The 26726-nt window shown below is 41.8% G+C and overlaps 1 protein-coding gene and 1 long non-coding RNA gene across 4 annotated transcripts in view; one reads left to right on the top strand and one right to left on the bottom strand.

The window, feature by feature from the left end:
- The window catches only part of tshz1 (teashirt zinc finger homeobox 1), a 154569-nt gene that overhangs the window by 5866 nt on the left and 121977 nt on the right, over positions 1 to 26726 (bottom strand). Inside the window, exons 1-2 of one of the 3 annotated variants that reach the window (XM_032535271.1) lie at positions 24095 to 24462; positions 23324 to 23944 (exon numbers count right to left, since the gene is read on the bottom strand). In XM_032535271.1, the coding sequence (XP_032391162.1) occupies positions 23324 to 23363 (40 nt within the window). In that variant the 5' untranslated portion in view covers positions 23364 to 23944; positions 24095 to 24462. Of the gene's footprint in view, positions 1 to 23323; positions 23945 to 24094; positions 24463 to 26726 lie in introns of those variants that run through there. The other 2 variants (XM_032535270.1, XM_032535272.1) reach the window with 2 other exon arrangements.
- On the top strand, positions 15049 to 25766 carry LOC116701530 (uncharacterized). Its single transcript, XR_004334932.1, has 3 exons — positions 15049 to 15149; positions 23293 to 23295; positions 25756 to 25766. It is a non-coding gene; the product is annotated as an uncharacterized LOC116701530 (long non-coding RNA).

Raw genomic sequence — 26726 nt, 5'->3', positions numbered from 1 at the left:
TGAGGAGGCAGATGTGCTGTCAGCTTCAAACAGCATGTAGCTCTCTATCCCATAATCGGAATGGACGTAATACCTGATGTTTGTGAGGTGCCAGTTACTGCTGCCTGGGAAAAGCTGGAGGTCCAACAGCTGCAACTCTCAGCCTCGTATGTATGTGAAAGTGTGTGTGTGTGTGAGAATATACATGCTCAAATGTACAACCTTCCTCTTCTTAATTAAACTACTCCTGTGCCAGTTTTGCTCTTAACTGTAAGCTTGTAATTATACACAGGCTACACGGAAATCATTTACTTGAGTTAGTCACAAAATTAGAAGATTTTAATAATTTTCTAATGTAGTTGCCCAACTTTTTTTTCCACCTGTCTAGTCATTCCTATCAAGATGCAGCCCACTGTATTGAAATAAATGCCAACCTGAACCTATTCAAAGTCAATGTGGTGAAAGTAGTTAAAGACAAAGCAGCTTGGCTGACAAAGTGAGGGACAGCAACTGCCAGCAGTACACACAGACACACACAGAGACACACGCACACACACGCACACACACACACACACACACACACACACACACACAAAATGTTTGTATGTTTGGATTTTCCCTGCCATCCTCCGTATGTTGCCTTGACAGGCATCCGTGTCAGAAGTGTGTCAGTGTCAGCCCAAGGTGTCAGTGTCCACGCAAACAAGCTCGAGAAGAGGTGGGAGGGGAAAGTAACAACAACAAACAAGTCAGCCATTTCTTTTTTTCACCCCCTGCTCGAGCTTCTTCTTCACCATCTGTGTCAGAAAAGCTGCGGGTGCCACCGCCGGCTAATAAGGCAATCAGAGATGGAAAAGATGCTGACACGGCGGCTTTCGAGCGTCACACAGAACAAAAGAGGAAGAGGAGAGGGAGGGAGAGAGGGATAGGATTAAAACGGGGGGTGGGCGGGTGGGAGAAGGTGTCTGTTGTGGTTGTCAGTCAAAAACGTAAGCCCACTTTGTGCTGTCAGGGAGGATAGGGAAAAGAGGGGAAGTTTTGAAAAGAGAGAAGAAAAGATATGTTTAGGCCAGCGAACAAGAGGTGTGTGTTATGTGTGTGCACATATTTCTCATGACAGAAAAAAAAGTTAATCATCTAACGAACTATGAACGAAATATCAAGAGAGAAAGTAGTGAAACTTCTGCTGTGTGCGCGCATTTATAAACGTGTGTAAGATAAGTGTGGCTGATCACTTGTGTATGTCACGTGTCACGATGTGTTAGGTGCATGCAGCGATGCAACGTGGCCGGCGGGGGGAAAACGAAGCCATCTGCGTCTGGAGAGGAGCCTGTCACTATTGTTGTGCCCAGAGTCCAGGATTTTCTGCTGGAGACAGGTGACACCACAGTAGGACATCCCCCCCGGTCTCTCTCTCACACCTCACCCCCTTAACTATATCCCTCCCCCAAGGCAGGAAGCTGTGTGAGGTCCACACCACACACACACACACACACACACACACACACACACACACACACACAGATCACGCTAACATGTACATGTGTAGGCAATGATATCAAACATCAATACTTGTCTTACCAACTGAAATATGTCCATAGCAACAAGTACCAAATGTTGCCATTGGATGTTTGGGCAGATTCATAATCTTGTTTTTTTTATTCTCGTATTGGATATTTACTGATTTAAATCAAATTTTACCAATTTGAAACCGAGCTGTATTTAAGTAAAGTATGTATATGGCTGCTTTTGCTAAGAAATTTGGCAAGTCAAGTTTGCTGATTATGACTCTGAATGCACAATAGTACAACAATGTTTTTATAATAGATACAAATCCAGCAACACTTGGTGTCAAACATACTGAGAAATTCTTAGAGAAAACATCAGATCAGGTGCGATAACTTGAGTATGACAGGGCACAATCAAATTTTGTTTTTTACGCTCACACACACACACACACACACACACACACACACACACACACACACACACACACACACACACACACACACACACACACACACACACACACACACACACACACACACACACACACACACCTCTAAACCTTCTTCATTTATTCATGTTGTCTTGGAGAAGAGGGCAATCCTGGCTCTCATTTGCAGTGCTAATGTGCAATTCCGCCAGCTTTCACCTTGCTGATTTACCCTGCGTGGCTGAGCGCTGCATTCGGAGCGGGGCAGCAGGCGAGGCTCCCTCATACCGTTTAGTGGCCCTTCAAAATGGGAGCTCTGGTGAAGCAGTCTTATTTTTCTCTACCGTTTCGCTTTGTCACCGGCCCCTCCATTCCCTGCCACTCACCTCTGATGGCTTTGGACAGGCCTGATCAGTGTGTGTCATTGACCTGTACGGCGTGCATGAGTGTGTGTGTGTTTCAGCAGAGAGAAGGCTGTAAATAAAATGACATTATTATTTCCTCTGTCCTATCATGTAGAAAAGCCAATTATGGTAATGCTTAGTATGTCAGGCAATCTCTGTCTCTTTCTGCTCTCTCCGCTCTCCCCCGTCCTATTCATTCTTGCTCTTTTCTCTCTCTCTGGGATAGTCGTGGCTGTGGTTTCATAGGACCTGACACTCTTTGGACTACTCTGAAACTGGCAAACTACCAAACTAATAGAGCTTTTCATACAATTTTGCTCATTAGACATCACATTTCTGCCATCATACAGTTTATCAATAATCTCTAATTTGAGATTTGAATGTCATCCAAATGATTGGAAATTAGTTAAATTATAAATCATAACAACCAAGGTTTTCTTTTTGTCTTTCTAGTAACTGAATATTAGTTTGTTGCTCAATTTGAGGAAAGCAACTTTGTATGGCTAAACTCAAGTGAGTGTTTATTATCGCCACCGCCTCCCAACTCAGTACAAAGCTACAGTATATAGATAAGGGTTGCCACGGATACCATGTATTAGCAATAATTTAACCCACAGCTTGCTTGACCAGACATGTAAAAACCTACCTAACTGCCCCCCTCCCCTAACCCACATAAAATAGTCCACCATATGGCACAATAGCTCCGGGGCTTCTAATAGCTTGTGTGTTGTACAATCTACCTTCTCAGCTTCTATGACTCTTCCAGTTGGGGAAAACAAAACAGCCAGCACAGTCTGCTCTTCATGCTGGTAGCTACATGTGCAAACAACATTTTAAATTGGACTTTTCTTCTTCTCTGCTACTACTGAGTTAATATTTATAGAAGATAAATTAAGATAAATTACCTTTTCCTAAACTTTTGACTGTCCTGAGGGCTTTCACATATGTTTCCAAAAATAATTTGCTATTACTTGAACTCATATTATGCTAATAACCTTTTTAAATGGGTCACATAGACATGCATGCATTTTACCTCTGGCTCAACTTCATTATGGCCACTACTAGGAGGATATGTGTGACTGAGAAAGACCAAATGATGGATGCTCACAGAATAGATCAGTGATGAAAGAAATCAACAAATATGGAGAACTGCAGCCATTTTCTTCTGAAGAAAAGAATTTCCAGTTCTTTCTTTAATTGCTTCGCACATCTCTCCACTTCTTCTATATTCTCTTTCTTTCTGCCCTTGTTTGTTCAGATCTCCAGTGAGCCAGTTTCGACACGCCATGACAGTGACTGTGGTCTATAAATCACCTTTTCCCTGAACTGTCAGTGCCTGCTTGCTCTGAGATGAAACAACATCCATTAGATCATCGGCACGGCAGATTCCAGATTCCTCTCTGCTTTTCAGCCAAAACCCCCCACACACAACAATTGAACATTGCTCTGGTGCTGCACACATATTTCAAACCATCTGGTTTGTTTTCAGGCAAAGTACAGATAAAGCATTACTAATGCTAATTAAAAATGATGTGAGTGAGAATTACACAACCTATGCCAAGCACTGATTCAATGTAGGCTGCATTAGACAGATGTCATTTGTTTGATATTTTTAAAGAAAATATTGTCACTTTCTTTACCATCCATAACAAGTAAGCGTCATCAAAATTCAGATTTAAATATCTGTATTGTTATAGTTTTGCACTTTGGGAGACTTCACACATCTTTAACCATTTAGGTTGTTTAAGATGTTCTATTTTGGTTCAATCAGGGGTGGCCGTTACATGACAGAAAGGTTTTCTGTTTAAATCAGAAGAGAATAAATCACAAACTAACAAAAAAACACAGTTTCATCATTTCTTCATAGATGCCGTCTTTTGGATTCACCTGCAATCCCCCTGACAGTGGAGCTTCCCCCGACTAAACAACAGCTGCTCCCATCGCCTAGCAACAACCGGTTGATGGATGACCCCAAAGATGGTTAATTACCATAAATCACTATGGTTGTGTAGAGAATAGAAGCAGAAAATCATCGTAGAAAAAAACAGAAAAACAGGCCTAACCACAATTTAAACTAGTGTGTCTGGTGTTAGGTTAACTTTGTCTCTCAGGAATTTTTGAATTGCAGTTGTTGTTGGTAGATTCTTATGCTGGCAAGAGCTGGTGAACCAAATCAAAAGTGGCATTGGATTTGACTATTAGGGTCGTCATGAGCTTTTCTTGAGAGAGGCCAGTGTTTTAGACTGAATAAGGGCTGTAAAATGAAACCTGATGAAATGACTCATGGGACAAAACCTGTCCTAAAGGAGCAGGGACAAAGAAAACAAAGTGGGCAGAGGAAGGAAGAAAGGAAACAACGAAGAATGAATGATGGCAACAATGAGTTTAGTGCAGCAAAGAAGGGGGGGACAGGGGGGGTGGAGGAGAAGAAGCACAAAGAGGAAGTGTGTTTACCATCTGAACATAGGTGTATATTTATGCACTGTGTATGAGGCTGAGTGTCCAATAGTGACAGAGGGAGACCGTGAGATACGGGGAAAAGGAGAGAGTAAAAAAAAGTAGAAAATAAGAGGGCACAGGGCCAAAACAGGGTCACAACCTAACCAGTTCAGTCTAGCCAAGTTTGGTTGTACAATAAGCCATCAATCAACCTTCTCCACGCTGTCAGACCGCCCCTCAATTCACAGAGGCCATCCACTTTGTACACTGCTGAGGAACAAAACAGAGAAGCAAAAGAGACAGAGGGAGAGAAAAAATACATATACACAGTTCCCCAAATCGGATCTTTTGCTCTAAAGACACACTCTCAACAGAAAATGGCACAGTGAAATTCATCCATGTGTCTTTGCAAAATATTTGGCTGGGGACTAGCTTAAGACTTGCAGAGTTAGTTGGTGACTGTAGCTGGAGAGCTAACAACTTAAGCTAGCTAGATGGAAACACACTAGCGCTAGTTGGTCACAATAGCTCTCAGCTCACACCCTGAGAAAAGCTCAAGCCGATTTGCGTTTGTGTACTTTTCAATATCTTGCCAAATAAATTAAAGGTCTTTTATTTTTGTAACCAACCTTGAGTGCCTGAATATGTTTTTATGACTTTTTTGTCATTCCTCTTCCTACTCTTCTTGAGCTCTTATGGCTTCTTTCTACTCTTTACAATGGGTTGTTTACTCCCCCTGGCATTTAGTTTTCAAGATTTGACATAATTTCATTTATTCATTCAGAAGTCAAAAAGCTCACTGATATAGCGAGCATGCCAACTATTAGCTAGCAAGCTCATCAGCTCACCGCTAACTTTCTGCTAACTTGTTAGTTCCGTCACCAACAAGACAATATTTTCTAATGTCTCATACTTGTCTATAAACCATTCCTCTTTTGTAGAGGTGTTTTTGGTCTGAAACAGGAGGGAAATTATAAGTGGATAGTACAACAACGTAAGCTATGTTATCTTCCTCCATTTTGGACTCTCAAAAGGTCAGTATGACTTGATATGTCAACAGCGCAAATTCACATTACAAAGTTAACAAGTTGACGTTGACACAATAAATTTACAAAAGTATGCAGTTTTAAAAGCTAGTGTCAACAGGTCCCCCCTCTCCTCCTGGATCAATATATTGCTTCAGCTCCTATCTACCCATATCTACTTATAGTAACACTTTCAAAAACAAAACAAACCGCAGATATGCATCACAAGCCAGAAAACTAGAATTTAGAGGACTTGGTGAGAACATGATCTCAGAGACAGACAAAGAAATAATAAATTTAAAAACCATTAAGTCACTTCAGGGAAATTAATAAGAACCACAAACCCTCAGGGCAGGAGGCTGGTCAGGACAACCAAACGTCCCCAAACTTTTAACTGCATGTGTCACCAGGGAAATTCCAGTAATTGTGCGCCATCAAAAACGCTATCCTTTATGCATCGCCACATTTTATTTTTTCCTTAAGCCTGCTCAAGTGACGAGTTAGTGCTGAAGTCTGGCGCTCCATTAAACAAAGTTCTACTGTTTCATTTCAACACTAGTTTAGGATTTAAAGCGTGATGAATAGCATAGGGGCATGACAAAATAATATAACAAAAGCATACGCTGTACCACACAGCAGTTTGGTGTGTGTATGTGTGGAGCTTTCTTTTCTCCCTTTGCTGATGACCATGGCAATAAAGTGACAAAAGAAGAAATGATAGGAGGGAGGACGGATTAGGGGGCTGAAAAAAACGGTCCCTGGAGAAAGTCAGTAAATTATGTACTGGGTTCTCAAAGTGGACTAGTATCAGTAGCCATCTTAGCCTGTGTCTGTGTGCAACTTTGCATGCCTGTGTGTGTGTGTGTACAATGGTGATGAACAGCTTCACAGTCAGAGAAAGAGGCAGGAAGAGAGGAAGCAATCCTTCAACAGAGCACAATATCAGACTGTGGACAGACAACGAACGGCTGGAAGGTTCTGGAAACGAGAGAAAAGCATGCCTCCTTCACATTTCAGCTCCAAGCTGCCTCCCAAAGTGCCCTCTATCTAACACACACACACACACACACACACACACACACACACACACACACACACACACACACACACACACACACACACACACACACACACACACACACACACACACACACACACACACACACACACACACACACACACACACACACACACAACTATATCCGCAATCAATCTCGGCTATGAAGACACATCCATCTTCAGTAATGTTAATGGGAGGGTTTTGGGGGTTGGAGGGGGTTGAGGACAGGGGTAAAACAGAGGGTATATGACTGCAGAGCTGACCTCAGAGCAGTGTGAGGTAAAACTGGTTGTGTGTGTGTGTGTAAGAGAGAGTAAATGAATAAAAAAAACAAGAAAACCGCTATGTTCATTTGTGCGTAAAGTAGTGTATTTGTCTGCATGTCAGGGGGTCAGGTGTGTGTGTGTGCGTCAGTGTGTGTGGGTGAGAGACTGATGGCTGTCAGCTTGTATTTGACAGAGAGAATAAATTAGGCTTATGAAGACAAATGAACAGGCTATTGAAAGAGTAAACGAGGGTGGAGGGGGATCACGACAGAGAGAGGGTAGAGGGAAAGGAAGGAATGAAAAGAGGAAGACATAATGAAGAAGAAAAGAGGGATATTGTAAGTATGTGGTGGCATGGATATAGAAGGAAGGAGATGGAGCGGTGTTGCCAACTAAGAGAGTTCCTTTCGGCAGCCAGTGACCGTTCATTAAGAAGGACGGGCACGCAGACAGGCCTGCTGCTGGCAACAGGAGAAGCTTTGGCATGCAGCTTCTCTGCCTGCAAGGGAAACATATATGTGGGTGTATGTGTGGGTATGTGTGTTTGTAAGTCCAGTGCCAGCACGTTAAAATCAAGAAAATACATTTTTTGATTTAGTTGAGTGTTTAACAAGACTTTTCTTTCTTCAAACAAAGGCAAAAAACTGCTTTTAAAGCCACAATGTAGCTTGGATATAAAGTGTGATCACTGCGTTTTTATCTGTGCTGGAAGTGCCTCTCAGTGTGTGTTTCCTCCGCTTGTGTGTTGGTGTCAGCGTGTATCCATGTGTGTTCTATCTTCGCAGATTTGTCAGTGTCTATCCCATGACACACTCCCCTCGTTGCGAGTGGAGGAGAGCTCTCGGGGGTCTTTGTCACGCGGCGGTCTGTTCTTTTCCTGAGGCCTGGCGCCCCATGTTTGATAAATGACACATGTCATTCTGTCAGCCCCTGCCATCCGGGCTGGGAGGCCCCGAGCTGATGTATGACCGCCCAGGCTAAAGGAAATAAGAGTGTTTTGGCAGCACCCTGAAAACATGGCCTCTTATAAGGGGTATGTGTCTGTGTGTTTGTGCCTGTCTGTCTGTGATACACAGTGCATGTTTAATTGTGTGTATGGGCCTATTAGTGAGTGTCTGTGTACAAGTGCCTGTGTCTCTGTGTGTGTGTGTGTGTGTGTGTGTCTCTCTCTCTCAACCTGTCAGGCAGACGGGCAGAGAGAGACAAATCATCGCCAGGGCCGCCCCAGCTGTTCCCCAAATTTGGTGCGAGGAGGAGAGCAAGGGATAAAATCCTGTCGTTTCACTTTTAAACGGCTGATGCTTCCCAGAATCCAGAAGGAGTGAGAGGACAAGAGAAGCTGAGTGTACACACAAAAACACACCACATACACCCCCCCCCCCCAACACACACACACAAAAAATAGAAATCAAGCCAATCCCAGTAGGAAGCAACAGACAGCCGGAGTGGTTTTCTTGAAAACAAAACAAACGTACACACACACACAAATTTTGGACAAGGCATTGGCACCTTAACGAACATAACGAGGCTGACAGACAAAACAAAACCTTAACCATGTTTACAAAAGTGTTAAACATAAAAAAGCATCTCCCAGTCTGCTTTCTGCATATAACATTTTAATCTTCACCACAACTTGACCCTTAATCCTAAAACTATTCCAAACCTCACCAGATATTTTGGTAAGAATTTCTCAAAACGACGTCACTAAACTATCTCCAGGTTCAGACGGTCCTAACAGCTCCCTGGTAGAGGACAGTCCCACCTGGAGGTTGTGAACTCTGTTTGACCCTGTTTGATTGGGCAGAGCTCCCTCCCCCCTCCTCTCCCACAGAAAAGAAGCGGGAGAAGGGAAAAAAAAAACTGCATCATTAAGCTGTGAGTGATGAGTGGCAGCCATGGGTGACATCCTTCCCCTCTCTTTCTCTCTCCTCCACTATCCAACTGCTTTCCCTATCTCGCTCTTTTTTTCTTCTCCATTGCCTTGATACTTTTCTCTCTCGCTTTATTCACCTCTCTCTCCATCCCTCAACCCCTCAAGTCATTTCTCTTTCACTCCTTTGTTGCTTTGCCTCCTCTTTTTCCACTCCCTCATCCCTACCTCCCTCTCCCCCTCTTTGCTCTCTGGTTCATTTTTGTCTGCTGTCACTCGTTTTTTCCTTTTTTCACCCTTTTATGCCCCTCCTTACACACACACGCACGCACGCACGCACGCACGCACGCAGTCCTTTCTAGCTCTCTCTGGCCCCGGTCATGTAGACACTCAGCTCCTCCATACATAATAGATCCCAAATATCAAAAGGAGGGGTGCACACTTTCACCCGCTCAGGATTGTGCCATCAGCGCTGCTTCCACAGTAGCTCCACTGTCTGGCACTGCACGGCTAAAAATGTCTGACTGTAGTTTTAAAATAGTTTTAAGGCTATTGCTATGAATATGTGAAAACGTCTTTTTTCAACCAACTTCTATTCCAACAAGCCTGTCCAGTCATGTGTGTTAATTTCCTATCCCAAGGAGAGCACTTTTAACAGCTTAGTAGGGCTGCACGATTATGGCCAAAATGATAATCACGATTATTTCGATCAAAATTTTGATCGCGATTATTTTCACGATTATTTGTTGATTTTAGCCAAAACAAATTTTATTGTCACATAGGCTATTTATAACTGCGACAGGGAGTGTGATGGACGCTACTCACAGAGAGACGGCTGACTCATCATGAACAGGTCCAGCATGGGTCGAATGGCGGATACACACGACGTGTGTATGAAACGTCTGTATCTTCACTGCGCTGCATTTTTATGAACTATGATATTCTGGCCCTGGGTCACATCTCTGGCCCAGGTCCAGCAGGCTCCGTCTCACACGCTGTTACTTTACCAACTGAAGTTAGTTGCATTCAATAACTTCTTCTGTGTTCTTCGCCGTGGCGGCCGCGATAGCACAGTTACCCGCAGAAACACTGGTACAAATACAGGTTTGCCCCTCATACTTAATATACAGCTGTGTTACTAAAAAATTAAAACTGTAGACAAATGTCAGAAGTGTGGACCGGCGCTGTGTGGCCAGGCGCGGAGTAAGAGGAGAGAGAGGAGAGATCCCACACAAGCACGGCTTTACAGACAAAATGGGTCACGTAACGCAAAATTAAACCATATCCATATAAACAGCATTGCAGCGGATGCGAGGACATTAGCGCCGGTGCATCCTAGAGGAGCTAACAGCTAACAGACGCTATAGCACCGACTAGCACTGGTCACTGCTGTTGTCTGAAAAACAACAGACGGGACAAATGTTGCGTTTACTGGCAAACTGGTAAACCTTGAGACCGACGTATAACCGACTGCTATCTGTTGAGTTTTTCTCCCGTTACTCTGTCCTCTGGGACTGTCTACATCTTGAAGCTAAGATGCACGGGGTGCAGTGAACTACTCTGACTGGCTCATGAGCAGACGGTAGTAGCGGTAGATTGGCTTTGCAAAAAACACGGAGCGTTCTATGAAATGACGCTTTAAAAAAAATAATCGCTCGATCACGCAAATTTGATCGTGGGAAGTCAAAATCGTGATCGCGATTAAAATTCGATTAATTGTGCACAACTTTTTAAGCTCTTAGTTGTTGTCTTTTTGAAAATAGGATGATGAGTTGTGAGATTTTAACCAGGGATGCTCCAAAAGTAGATGTCTTTCAAAAATAGACAATAATGCGATCTTACAGAATACTTTGTCACTCTCAAAGAACACTAAAACGCTAAAAAATGGGTGAAAAAAAGGAATTCTTAGGTATGTAGTGATTTTATCTTTTACAATCATACAATCCAGCATCGATGTGCAAAGTCTGTTTGAAAACTGTAATTACTGTTCGCCACTCTCTGGCTGTTACATACCGTGGTGAAGTAACTGGAGGAGAGAGAGTAACGAGATAATTGACTGAACTTGATAAACTTGATGTTAATCGGCGCAAGCCATTCTGCTCCTTGATCTTTTTCAGTTTGACCAAGTTTAATTAACCAATCCTGACATGCACATTCTCCCTTCTGACAAAAGCTGTGCACACAAAAAAGTATTTACATAACAGATTTTGTCCAGTTCTTCTTGTGAAATAAAGTAACCTGATAAGACCACATGGTTGGTAATTATGTTGTAGTCATTTTACAGTGGATCCAACCTTTCCAGGCCTATAATGCACCTCCTGCTTCTCACACTGATATGTTATTATGACAAGTTTTTAGATTGGAGCAAAGTCCAGAGCTGGTTTTTTTCAGAAAGCTTTCTCTTGTTGGGTAGAAGGGTGGAAATCATACTAACATGTAACCTAAACTTTGACTTATGAATTTGTATACTTCTGCTGATGGTTCATCAACATTTTCCTGAGGGATTCTAATGTTTGTGGGTTTTAATTAAAGTTTTATATATGTTTACCAAAAAATGCATTAAGGTGTTTTAAGCCTCAAATGTAATATTGTTTTGAAGAAAAAGGCCAAACATTTCCAACTTCCTGCATTTTCATTGTGAGGATTTGTGAGGGCAAACTATATTTGGGTTCCGGGCTGTTGGTCTGACAAAACAGGCAATTTGATGACATCACATTGGGGCTTTAGTCAAATGTGATAGCAATTTTTCAACTTTTTTTCAGAATTTTATAGACCAAACAATTAATTAAAAATTCAAGAAAATAATTGGCAGATCAATTGATAATCAAAATCATCTTAAAATTGCAGCCTTAAATCAAATTGTAGCACACTGAATTACACTCAAACCGATTGAAATTGTATATTATCAGTATAATTCTAGTACATTTAAAGTATATTTCTAACTGATAGTTGCTGTCCAATGTCGTAAATGTCAGTATTGTTACCGAGTCATCACTTCCAACTTCCAGTTTAACGTGTATGGCATAATTTTCTCTCGGCTCATTTTCGGTTAAAATCTGACAGCAGTTATTGTTACACCAGAGAAGTTTATGAGGCTACAACTATGAGGCAAGGCAGGGAAGAAATGAAATGACAAACTGAGAAGATGTAAAAAACAAAAAGTATGAAATGACGCACACACACTGGGAATGTGTCCATTCTTAGACTGTAAATGTGAGGCCGGACAATTACCAAATATACTGTAACTATTCTGGAAGATGACAGATATATTACACAGACCTTCACAACAGCCAGCGATATCCAAAATATAAAGTACGGTAGAATGGACATAAATGGACAAGTTAGACAGGAACCAGAAGCTAGTCATTGCCGATATTTTGCAGGAGGGAGCAAACACAAACAAGCACAAAATGTTCAGTGTATTCTTCACAGTTTCAATTATTTACTTAAGTAAAAGTACTAATACAATAATGTAAAAATACTGCAATACAATATTCAAAGAACTGCATTCAAAAAGTAACTTCAGTAAAAGTACAAAAATGCCCTACAATATATATGATGCGAGAGTCAGCAACAGGTTAGCTTAGTTTAGCATAAAGTCTGGCAGCTCTGTTCAATGGTAACAAGAGTAAAAATCACCTTAATCTAAAATGTAGTGAAGTAACTGTATAACGTAAAAATACTCAAGTACGTCCAAATTGTACTTAAAGAAAAAAAACACGAGAGTAAATGTATGTAGTTAAATTTCACAACTGGCTACACCAGACATTATTCATTGTTATAATAATGTCACAGTTCAATGTTGTTCAGACTATTTTAAACATGATTTAAATGTTTTCTGGGTGTTTAGTTTGATGCAGGGACAGTCCTGTCATTATGTACCATTGAGAGGCAGATGGACCAGAGACAAGTAAGCGGGACAGTTGGGTCAAAAAGGTGATCAGAAACAGATGCTCAAGTGGACAGTGAGTTAGACAGACAGAGTTGGTTTCCTGTGCAAGGGACAAAAGGACGAGAGAGACACACTAACGGGAGACGTTTGGGTCTAGAGCCCTCCTGTTGTTCTCTCTGAGACAGACGACTTAGAGGGACAGAGCTCAGCTTACACCTCCCCCTGTGATTGTCACTGTCTGAGACAACACGGCAGCTCAGGAAAGATTTGGGAGGAATTTTGTTTGGGGTAGCATGTGGTGTTATTGAATCGACCGGGATCCAGAGACATATTCTCTTTAAACTGCCCATCATGCTGACAACTGTTAAGTGATTACTTTGTGTAAAATTGCTGTAAACGGTTCTCTTTTAAATTTTAAAAGTCAAACAAAACGGAATAGCAATAAAATACACTTTGATAATTTTCCTGAGCATGCCTTATGGGAATGGAAATGTCTCTTGGAAAATATGTGACAGTTATGTGTTTAGACTTCAAAGAGGATGACAAGACCTAACTGCCCTGTGACCTCTCAGATTTTTACAACTCAGAAGTGCAACTGCAGGATGTCGCTGAAATCAGATTATTGCAAAAATGAGTTTTTTTGAGATATGAGAACAAGGCCAGTGGGCCTAAAAAGGTATATTAAGCTCTTCTTTTCCAATGTTGGGTTCAAGTTCTTGTAACCAGTTCACTGACTCTTGAGCATCTGGTACGAGGGAGAGCAATAGATGAGGGCCAGAGACAGGGAGGAAGATGAAAGAAAATATGAGTAGTGTGGAGGAGAATTGAGTCAGTAAGATAAAGATTGATGACAGATAGGAAGATTAGAAAAGGCTTACAGGGAGAGAGAGAAAGAGGGGGCCAGTAATTCCAAAAATGAAGAGAGAGAGAGAGAGAGAGAGAGAGAGAGAGAAAGCAGGCTGAGAAATAGATAAAGGTGAGGGGAGGATGGCAGTGGCACTACACCAGGCTGCAGCAAGACCTTCCCCAGCATTGGCTCTCAAGGACAAAAATCATCTGTTAACTAGGAGTGTAACGGTACAGGATTTTCAGAACATTACAGGAAAGGTACACAGTATGCAATCTTTAACAGAAATAATTAGCCCTGATTTGCGTGTGGAACATACAGGTACTTCAATTCCGAGTTCCCACAAGAACATATTAAGTGGTGGACCAAAAGTTTGTTTAGTCTCTGCCTTGCACTTTGAGCGCTTCCACACAGTACGCTTATACCGGCCGCTAAATTATGAATCCTACTATGGCCACGCCAAGACCCGCCCTTCAATAGCACTCGATTGGTTGGGATTAGGCATTGACAACTCGAGTGGTTAAAGTTGGGATTGTTGATTGGACAGGGGATAGAACCTGTACATTTAGGCATGGACGTCTGGCCAATAGTAGTGTGTGAATGCTAGTGAAGGGCGGGTCTTCGCCTGGCCACAGTAGGATTTGTAAATTTGCATACTGGCCATGCTTCCCGCTAGCTAGCGCCATGGCCAATATAGAGAAGCCAGAGCTTGAAGACCCTCTGTTGTCATTGAGCGCTCCTATTTCGGAACACTTCAGTTCTCCGGTGAAATACAAAAACAAGTGGATAAGACAAAAGTACTGTGCCAACATTGCTCAATAGTGATCGGGAATGTTGCTGGCAACCTATTAAACTTGGTAACTCACTTGAAACTGCACCACGCAAATGTGAATATCACTGCTACAAGGAAAAAGACAACTGTAGGGCGAACACAGCTCCCCTCTGCATTTAAACAGACTTTTGCTGGTAATTCTGATCGGGCCAAAGCATTAACAAATGCTACTGGTGTTTTTATAACAGTGGCTCTACAACCATATTCAGTTGTTGAAAACACAGGTTTTAAACACGACACGGTGAAAGTGTTTTAGGCCTTCTCGCCAGCATTTCAGCCATAAAATCATACCAGCCCTTTATGAAGAAGCAAACACTGCTATATATTTTGTTTATTGAAGAAATTATTTGTAGTAGTTTGCAGCAGTATTTTTTATTACTCTATTTTATATATTACAATTCATTTAAAAGTTAAAACTGTAAACTGATTATATACAAAAGTTAACAATAAACAAGCACATTGTGTTGCTTCTTTACTTCCTGCTATCTTTTGAATCTGAGTGTTCTGCTAAAACAACTTTTGAACGTACACATGTACCACAAAAAACAAGTTCCGTCCTGAGGCTATTTGGCAGCGGCATCGGGGCTCCGTGCGGCGCTGTGGAGGAAGGTCTGGCAATGTCTACAAGGAGATTACAAGGACCTTAACCCACAAGGTGACAATTGGGAGGTCTAAACTGAATGCAAATTGTGTATTATTGTAGCAGTCATATGACAATTTAGTGGTGAGAGTAGTTTTGGTAACCAAACTTGGTATAATTTCAAACCTAATTTAACTGTCCTTAAAAGATAAAAGTACTAAACTTTGACAATCAAGAAGGAAGTGTATGATTCTTTTTGTTGTGTACTTAGCTCTAAGGGTAAAATATATATTTACCTGGCAACAGCAAAGCAAGAGTATGTGTTGGTGTGAGTGTCTGCAGTATAGCAGGTACAATCAGCGGGTAATAACATAGTGGGAGTCGCTGCCCCACTGTAAATCAATGGGCAAAATAATTGCTAATACAATGGTTATCGATTAGCGTGCCCGCCATGCTCTCATTTTCTGGGGCGACCGTGGCTAAGCACTCAAGCAGTGACAAGGGTAAAGTGTTATTTCTCAAAAAAGGCACACAGACAGACAGCTGAGCAAGAAAAAATGACTACTCTTAATTGACATCTGTCAGAGCAATGGCAGCAGTCACAGCTGCTGCAGGAGAACGTCTACCCAAGTCCTGTTCATCTGTCACTTTTAATACCTTTTCTTCACAGACCTTCTATCTCTCTGTTGTCTTCCTCCCCTCACCCACACGCTCTCTTACCCACCCTGCTTCAACCCAGATGTTCAACACTGGTTAACAGAAGTAGCACAACTTCAGGGCTGGGTTGCACAGGGCCTCCGGTGGCAACTCACTAACCTTATCGTTTTTTGTTTTTTTTAATGTTTACTTTTTGAATCAAAGGCAGTTTTCCAGTCTCAGCTTTTGACTCAAGTATCAGCAATACGGGGGAGCAATAGATTCAATAAAAAGGAGTACCAAGAGTAATTTAAACTTCCCTGCGGCTGCTATGGTGGCCATATATCTCCAGCCTTATCTCTAGCATGATCACCATGATCACTGCAACAAGCCCGCCTCAGTGGCAATTTATAATACATCAAGTGTAGCCCAAAAAATGAAAAAGAAAAAAGAGCGGAGAGTAATTTCTGAGATCACCCGGCTAAAATGCAGAAACAAATATCCAAATCATGGCAGTCTTTTTGGCTTTGGACAAATTAAATGAAAGTAGACAACACTGGCTAACTTTGTCTCTCCAATAACTGCATCTGTCTGTCCAACAGAGCATTAATCATGCAAGGACACACACAATACATACAGATACTCTGGTGTAACATTACAGTACTTAGATGACAGACATACAAGACTGCTGTATTGCAAAGGAAATATGGGAAAACGACAGTACACACACAGAAAACACACTAGACTTGAGGCTCCCCTGAGTACATTGCTGACCTCTGAGTGTACCCTAGACCTCCCGTCTTCTTGCCTTAAATCATCACTTTCCATTTTTCTCTCTTTTCTGCATCTTTCTTTCCTTTTTTGTGTGATACTTAAACAGTTTGAATTATCAGAGAAACGGTCAGATACATGTTTGAGTGAAGAAGCAATTGCAGCTGGCCCACTTTGGGTGTCTGATTGCCCACAATCCTTTGCGGCTTTGCCAAAGCTTACAGAAATAGTGAGCTGGAGAAAAGTGTGCAGCTTCAAGCATATTGTGAGTTTCCTAAAGTCGAGTCCAAAAACTTGAACTCTCACTTTGTTCATATGTGGAACATAAAGAACTGTTCAAAATAGATGTGCAACGATAAGTTGATCATTGGAAGATTAATCAGCAAATATTTTGATTAAATAATCATTTGTCATATTTTCAACAAAGATGCCTAACATTTTTCGTTTTCCGCCTCGTAAATGTGATGTCTTTCTTTGTCACACATAACCGGTTAAACTGATATATATAGTAAATACACTACACACAACACACACACAACACACACAACACACACACACACACACACACACACACACACACACACACACACACACACACACACACACACACACACACACACACACACACCACACACACACACCACACCACACACACACCCCACACAACACACACACCCACACACACAAACACACACGTAACTACCTGCTGACATTCTATGGACAAAAAAATATATTCAAATAATCGAGAAAATAATTGGCAGATTAATTGATGATGAAATAAATTGTTAGTTGCAGCCCTATCCACACATCCGGATGGCTAGGATGAAGGACCACAGTCAAATATGATTTGTGAAATCCATATGTTTGTGTTGGATACAAAGGTGAATAAGATTGCAGCTAGTGTAAACGTATAAAGCAATCAATAGAATTTATTTGTATAAACTGTGCCTGTAATTTCACCCTCTTCTCCTTTCAACCAACTGACTATTTTACTCAATCAGTAGCAACACTTTGTGTATGTGCTTCACAATAATCAGCAACCGGAGCTCTAAAGCCCTCAAGTCAGATGAATGATTTCCTTCTTGTTATTATTCCTGTTATTATTATCTTTGTGAATGGAAAACAGATGCACTAAAAATCCCAGACAGTAAATACATGCAGGATGTGTTTAAGAGTGAGATACTAGTCAGTGTTATTGCTGTAAAAAAATGACCTTGTTTTCTTGACTTCTTTGTCAAAGCTCCTTGTGTCTTGCTTGAGTGAAAATCCAGGTTTTGCTGCTTCCTCTGAACCTCATTAAGCTCTGGGATAGTTTTACCTTTGCGGCCGCAGCCCTGAATGCCTTTACATCGTCACCCTGCTGGCCAGCCTAATTCCCACATATTTTCAATCTGACCCGCTCTTTTCCATAAGAGCAGTCATCGATCTTCATTTGTCACTTAACCTCTACGAAGATGAGGACAGAAAGTGTAGTTGTGCTAGCGTGCATATTAGTGTGCATCTTTGATTTCCTGAAGGCCTACTGGCTCTGACACCACATGCAAATGAAACTGTGAGTTTAGCGGCGTGTGGGATAGCAAATAAACTCCTTCAGTCAAAGTCACTTGTTAATGACACTTTACATACACTGCCTTATCACAGGATCAGAATATTTTACTGTCACACACACACACACACACACACACACACACACACACACACACACACACACACACACACACACACACACACACACACACACACACACACACACACACACACACACACACACACACACACAGGGTTGTGCAAACTGCTCGTCTTGCTCAGTGACTCGTACACACACAAACACACCAACATACTCTGTTCTCATTTACAGACTCTTTTTTTCCCCTCACAGCGCAGCTTCAAATCCTGACAAATGTCATTAAATACTTTATCCTAAACATCCTGATAAAACCAAACACGAGGTTCCAAGGCGATGGCTTCTTAGTTGACAGGTGCCGTGAGCAAAATTTCTGCAGAGGAAATACAATTCAAAATAACAACAACAACAACAACAACACGTATATATATTAAAGCCGCTCTGCTTAGAACTTTGTTCCTGTTCTGTCAAACAAACCAAAAAGCTGTTGCTAGAAAGATCAGAGGGATAGGCAAAGTATTAAGGAAATCTTTCACATTCAATGGGAGCCATGAATGTGAAAGCCATGTTCAGCTATTCTTTAAACTTTTTAAAACTACTTGCACTGCATAAACTGTACTGACTATTACTACATTGTACTAAGCATAAGTGTACATCCAGACTTGAGACTACGACCATTCATAAACTCGTAATAGGGCTGTTTGTGTCCAGCATGGTTTTGGCTACACAAGTCACAAATTTCGTTTTGTCCCGTCACACTGCAAGCAACCTCTGCTGTTGAGTGTACACTGGAACAACTGGGGGGGGGGGTATGAGAAGTGGCTAACACCCAGTGGATTATATCAAGGCAGCTGGCAGACTTGACACCTTGCTGAATTTGTAAGCATTAATCGGCGGGGCCCTGTCACTGATCCGTCAGCTACCTGGATAATTAGGGACCACGGCTAACGATGCCGTCGGGAAGAAGGGAAACTCAACTTCTCCCCCACCCACGAGTCATAATTAAGAGACTCCTTTTGCATTGAGATAGTGATAGTGGCAGTAAAGGGGGGATCTGTTTAGGCAGCCGCTGATATCAGTGGAGAAGCTCACAAGGCAAGGCACTGTCTGTGCATCCTGTTCAGTGTGTATGTTATTGTGTCTTCAATATGGACAAATGTTGCAGAGGGCTTTAATTAAACACGTGCTGAGCAGACAGATCATTAAAATGCAGCACTGAAGTCCGTTTATTGGAGACACTGAATCAAACAGCATCCACAGTCTCCAACTGAAACCTGAATGCTTCATTTATGTTAAGAGTGCTAAACTTTTTAATTAATGACATCAGTGCGTGAGTGGCCGAAACTTAGTCAGTTGCCTAACATTTCTATCAAGAGGAGACAGGCAAACTAATTACGGTCCTCAGCTATAAAGGGACACATTTTCACACGGTCATGTTTGACAGTATCACAGCATGTCACTTTCTCTCCCTTCATGACCCGTACTAATTCTGTCAGTGTAAAAGCTGCTCTCTCTGCTCTCAGTGGAGATAGGAATCCAGCACAGGATCAAGTATTTCCAAAGTTAAATATCTAAGAATGAAAGGAAACTGAGTGGATTCCAAATTCCCTTCCTAATTCAATCAAAGAACAGTGAATATAAAGACATCAATCCCATACACTTATGGACCTGTATCCTGGTCCATCCCATTGTGGATTGGACACTAACAGTTTGCCACGCCTCTTCCTGTGTCTCCATTAAACTACATTTTTTTTGCAGGATAGGTAATAAAATATGATATTTTCTTCCAGGTAGACCTTTTTAGCTTCTGAGGAATAAATTCAAAACAGTGTCGCACTGTAATCACACTGACGTGTTGAATGATTAGTTGACAGATTCATTACTTAAAGTGACAGTGTTTGATATAAGATATTGTGGCTGGCAAACTTAGAGTGAGAGCAGGCGTGCATCAATACCATTAATTTCCCAACAGCAATCAAAACTGTGACCTCAGTATCATGGCATGTACAGAATTATGGCTTCTTTGTACATCTTGTATCCTATACAAACTAAACTAATTACTGCTTATCTAGCTGTAATATGTACAGTATGTTGTCATATTTAAATATGCTAATGCTGCTGATGCAAACAGATATCATGCAGTTTTCTATAAACAGTAATAGAAATAGGTGCCGATTACTGCAGCTACGATATTTTTTTAATTGATAAATTAGTCTCTAAAACATTAGAAAATACAGAAGGATTACGCTTAAAAGTTCCCACATACCAAGGTAATGTATTCAACTGGTTTGTTTTGTCCAACCAATGTCCCAAAAAACAAATATATACATTTTACCATTATATTAAACAAAGAAAAGCAGCAAAAAAACTTCCGTCTGAGAAGCTAGAAGAAGAGAATGTTTGGCTTTTTGTTTACGTGATAATTGAGGTTAACAATTATTGATTGTCAAAATTGTTGCTGATTAATTTTCTGTTGATCAATTTAGCATTTCAGCGCTAGCTTTGATTGCACATAATCAAAAGCAACACTGGCACAATAGCCTTAGCTTTACACTTTGTTGTTGCTGTCTTATCCGGGAATGGTCAACATGAGAATTCATCCAAGACAGAGAAACAAACCTCGCTCTGATTCGCAGTCCCAATACTGTTTGTCTTTTTAAATTTCACTACCACCATGACATTTACTTGATATCACTACATTGTTTTCCTTAAGGCCCTATGAAAACTCACAACACAACAGCACTTCAGTGAGAGGAGACAAGAAAAAAAAAATGACGACAAATGACTGCAGCAAAAGTCTCTGCTGCTCAAATTGCACTGCACTGAACTCAACTGCCAAAACTAACAGATGCAGTAATGTCGTTCCAAATGAAAGAACACTGATGTATTGTCACTGGTCATAAACTAGATAGGGTACAGCGCCATTACAGGGTCTAAAATCATCACTGTGACTGATGAAACAGAGCCTACTTGAAATGGCATACAAAGAGCCATTACAAACCTCTTTCTCTCTCGATCTCCCTCCCTCCCTCCCTCCCTCCCTCCCTCCCTCCCTCCCATTGAGGAGCATATGCAACATTTTGTTTTGTCTTAGTGCAACTCCAAAGTGATAAATCCAGGTTGTGGAAATATCCGGTAATGTTTTGTAAAAATAGCCTGCGTTTGAAGATGCGTACACCAATTCACTGAAGAAGCAGTCTCTCACACACACACACACACACACACACACGCATGCACGCAGTTCAGTAGAGGTGTTAAAGTTGTTGGATTGACCACATGTCATGCACTGGAAATAACATAGAGACCAAGCCTGCCAAGCTGAGATTGACCATTACTGCCTGTGATGTATGTGTTTGTCACAAAAACAGACAATTAAATCAATATTCAAAAGCTGAGCCGGAATGGGGCCAGTTCAGAGCTCGGCTGAGTGACCAGAAGAGGCTGGAACACAGGAGCACTTTCTTTTTTGTATGCTCTCTTTAGGGGATTTCACTGCTATTTGTGGCAGAGGTATAAAACGACACTATTCACTTTCAGGCGTGTTCTTCAAACACATTTCTCTCTATCCATCACTAAAGCCTGGCGTCAATTAGAAATTACAGCCCCACAAAGTTCAAAGTCTTTCTGTCACAACCTTGATTAAGTCTGCTTAACCTCACATTTCCACCGCCTGCTTAACATTCTACAGCTGTTTTATTCGGCTTTGGTCATTACTGCACTACTTCAAAGGCTCCTCTTTTCTCCCCGTCATTTGAAAATGCATGTCAATCACACACATCGCCCAGGGACATCAAATGGATTCAGGCAAACATGTGATTCTCTCTCAGAACAGTTCATGTCTGGTCAACTTAACTACAACATGTAGGCATGACTGTCAAACGGCAATACGAAGGTGACCAGACAGACTGTGGAATAGTATTTCTGGGAAAATTAGTAATTATATGCTTTAGCCTATCTCATTTTTCTAAGAAAATAACAAAATAATGCCTGTTAAATTAAAATGTGTGCTTACCTTTTACCTCTTTAGGTACTTGATATGACAGATGCTCATCTGAATACTTAACCTCTGAGTAAATACTTACATTTATTTTAAGCAAATTTTTGGTACCAACTAGTGATTGTATATACAGATGTATATAATGTTGTTGTTGCAGCCTGCCTCGTAAACATTTATGAGAGCTTTGTAACATTTCCTATTGCTAAGATTTGAACACAGAGGTCAGGTCACGAGCTTGAAGTGACCATTTGAGGTAAACTCCCCACTTCACTCTGCAGTTTTGGGGCTATTTCTATAAGAGATGCTTCCCTGTGATCTCGCTACGCCCCAGCACCCCTCCTTCCTTGTTCCCTCCCCCCTTGGGTATTAATCGCAAAGTATTTATCCCGGTTGAGAACTTTTCTTTCAATTTGTCTTTTCTTTGCTCCTCGGCGGGGGCAAAAAGTTATCCTTTGAGGGAGTCCAGTTGCCGGGGCGCATGCGTGTCTCTATGGTGAATGATTTACTGATGTTTATCAGGACTGAATAGATCAAAGGCAGTCGCATGACAGGCGATCAATCAAGCATCAAATCAAGGATGGCAATCCCAGAGCGGAACACAAGCTGAAAATACGCCACTTTTCTTTCTATCTTTTTTTTCCCGCTTGCTTTCTTTTCTCTCTCTCTCTCTCTCTTTTTTTTTTTTTACTGGCACCAACACATCAAACACGTGAGCCTGTAAAAATGAGATAAGACAAGCTTTGTTTGGAGAACTTGATACTGGCAACCTCAAAGCGTTGAAACTGAAGTGCAGCTGAAGCGCATTCATTTCTCAAGAGGCAGAATTGGCATAGAAGCGTGGCTGCCTAAATGAAACAATACTGTTGCCAGTCAAACACGCCTTAGATTAGTAGAAATTAACTTATGTGCTGTTGGAAAACTATGTAGACTGACATTCTGCTTTGCTCACCACTGAATGCACATAGCCCATACTGACTATACTAGGCTACTATAAGAGGTTCTGCTGTCCTTGTAGCCTACTGTGTCCTGCATCTGGCCTATACGCTGCTGTGTAAACGGGTCTGCATTCTGAGTCTAATTCCTGGCTGTTTATCGTAACTGTGGGGAGAATAAAGTGCGCTTGCTTGTGATCAGTGGGTGTTTTGTATGAAGAGCCGGGGCTTACCTGCTGACCGCCGCGGTGCTTGCTGCTTTCTCCTCGGCATGCTGCTGCAAGACTTTCCGCTTGACTTTTCATGCAGAGATCAAAATAGCTGACACGCTGAAGAGGAAACCAAGGGAGGAAATCAAAGCCAGAAGCGTTTCCTCACTTCTTCAGCGGGATGTTGGAATTAAAGTGTAGCTCCCTCGCAGGGTGAAGCAGTCTCTTTTAACCGAAGTGGAGGTTTAATCTCTACTGATCATTTTATAATCGATATGTCCGGTGAGAAAACGAAGATTACAAATCATGTAAAGCAAAAAGGGGGCTCGTCGGTTAACTTCTGTCGCACAGAAAGTCATCGCAGGCTGGCTCGGCGAAAAATTGGCGGAAAGCTCCGTGCGGATCTCAGTCTATCGAGTGTAGAAATGGACAGCTACGGGAGCTCCTCGCCGCGTTTCCATCAACACCCCTCAACGGAATAGTTCATACCTCTATTCACAGCAAAAGTGAAGAAAACGGAGCTCCTCTTCTTACGTTTTAACTCACTCGGCGATAGAGACGAGTCCAAACTGCGCTGTAGTGGTTCGCTCCCTCCGTCAGACCAAGTGCCAGCTCCGGGATCCAATCTCCGCTACAGTCTTTGGACTGAAATCAGGAAAAAAAGAGAGGAAAGAGTAACACGTTAGCCGGGCTGGCTGTGTGTCAATCAGTCAAGTGTGCGCGCGGAGAAAGCCCGCAGCCATCAGCTCACACCCCGTCTCCCTGAAAACACCCCTTGGATAAGGAAATACTCACAAACAGGCTACGCTGTCCGTCCGATTGTCAACACGGACACTTGACGAATTTCTCAGAAAGTCATCCCAAAACACAACGTGCAGGCCCGCCCTCTGAGCCACAGACTGTGATATACTGTTGTTATTGTTTCCTGCTTTTTATTTGTTATCATTTATCTAAAGAGTGCAACGAGCGTCCCTGGATATTCTCCGCAGTGCAATGTGCGCACATTGGTGATGCGCGGGGCGTTCAGACAGCTCCCACTGATAGACAGACACATCCAGCTGCCTTTCCGGCCTCTCCTTTACTCCACCCCTCCACAAGCGTCACCCTGACAGTCAGAGCCCACCTGTCAATCTGCTGCTGTAATTGTTCACTGGGATGGCTTTCATTTTAACGCCTTTCCGCACATATCAGCTACTACAGGAGAAGCGCGTTCGTGAACGTGCAAGTGGCCGATTTGTAAACTTACACTCAAACAACAGAATGAGAGGTGCCTCAAGAACTTGAGGTGCAGCCTGTGTGTGTGTGAGAGAGACAAATTTCTACAAACAAACTCAGATTTGGTTCAGTCACTGCTGCTATTTCACAGCCAGTTTGGATATAGTAGGCCTATTAAGTGAGGGCTACACTTTATTTTTGTATCGACAATACAAGTCCTGCCTTCTTAATCTGCAAAGAAAATACAAATAAACAAATACAATACATTTGCTAAAATAATCAATAAACCATTTAGACTTTGATGGGCACAAGGATAATCATTGCTACAACAGCGAAACTAGGCCTTGGGATTGTACCCTGAAACACCAATCACTAATAACTCATGTAAAATTCTTTCAACTGTGAAAACACGATTCACTCAGGCCTATGAAGTAACAAAATCCGTAGTTTCACTCAGACAGTTAAAGTGTGCAGTGCAGATCAGCTCTTAGCTTGGCTCCAAAGTTTTCTAAAATGTGGAGCTTTTCGGTGACCTCTTTAGCGGGACAAAGGAGACTGCAGATCGATTCGTTACACCTTTTTAGCGAGGCTTGTGGTTAAGGGGAGGGGCTCTGAATCCACAAGAGGCTCCATTAATAGCCTACACTCCATCCTAACTATTATCCACCATAAAGTGTTTATAAAGGGCACACAAGTAGGCTAATGGTATCTCAAAATTAGACAGCATGATTTATCCGTTTACTACTGGAGAGGATAGGGAAGAAGATAGAAGAGAAACAAGTCTAAACTTCGTTTTTATTACTGAGTGATAGAATCACAACATAACTCGGATGGCATAAGAGCTGGCTCGGTTTAGACTGGATGCGCTCTTCTGTCGTTTGCGGCCAGCCATACGATTTTAGGACATCATCCACCCAGGTACACCGGCTTCAGTCCGGGCTACGACCGAAGGTTTGGACCGGGTCATTAACAAGAAACTGGATTACTACTTTCTGCAACACGTCCTGGTTTAACGGATTCTGGTGAGTTTCTGAATTTAACCCATCCAACCTCACGTTTTCTCAGTGAACAGGCAACAAACAGCCGGGTGTCTCCTCCTCATTACGCACAGCAGTGAAGCTGTTTTGTGAACATTTCCGCGTCTTTACGCACTTTGAGCCACTGCCTGGCTGCAAAAACTGATGAACTGCACAGAGAGGATGTCTGAGGTCGTCTATTATCTGGCAAAAAGAAATACCAAGTACCGCCCCAACATCTGTCTATCCCTGTCTGTCAACGCGGCCTGCCCGCTGATTGATGGAGCCGACTTACGTCACTATTATTTCCATCCCGAAGTCTATCCACATACAGACGAGCTGCAGATAATTTAGTATTGTCCTTCGTCTTGGAGATGCTTTACACTGATTTAAAATAGTATATAAATGTACTTTTTTAAATTAGTATATAAGTGTGTATACATGTACTTATTCAGAATGATCACATTGAAAACCTGATCATATAAACATGAAACCAATGCAATTTTTAATTTGAATGTCTTGTTTTGCAGCCTATCCTGGTTTACTTAAAATAATTGTAAAAACTGTTGTTGGATATAAAGTAAAATGCTTTGCTTTCTGTGAGACAAACTCATGCAGTGACTGTGCAGTGCAGGATTATGTTCAGAAAGGTATTGTTGAAATGTTGAGTGACTAAACACTGAGAACAACATGAAGCTTCTGTCAGCATATACAAGTTAAACCATAGACTATATTAGTGTAGTCATTTTACTTTGTTGGTGTTAATTTAGTGAGTAGGGCATCCTTTCCTGTTTTAAAGGTTGCATGTTTTTAGGGAGCAGGGACTCCGTAGAGGAATAACAGAAGAGAAGCTTGTGCAGGATCTGATCCTGGACCAGCAGGGGGGGACATGTGGCTCAAGAGGCAGGGGTAGTAGTAACCATCTGTGCATTGAAATGTCTGCACGAGCAGGATTTATTCAGAATTAGAGCATGTTCAAGCTAAACATTTTCAGGTTTCATGTTAAAATGATAACGTTTTCTTTTATACGAACACTTTTCTGTCTGTAGTAGCAGACATTTGTTTTACAGTGTCTTTCTCTTTCTTTAACAGTATCTTGCTTATTTCTTGTTTTTCTTCTTTGTCCCTTTAGACGGCACGTATGCTAGTGACCGATTTTTTTTTTTATTTCCACAAGTGTCATTTGATGTGTATTT

This window comes from Etheostoma spectabile, chromosome 14, assembly GCF_008692095.1.
Source record: "Etheostoma spectabile isolate EspeVRDwgs_2016 chromosome 14, UIUC_Espe_1.0, whole genome shotgun sequence".
Classification (NCBI taxonomy): Eukaryota; Metazoa; Chordata; class Actinopteri; order Perciformes; family Percidae; genus Etheostoma; species Etheostoma spectabile.
This window is presented reverse-complemented; position numbering and strand designations above follow the sequence as displayed.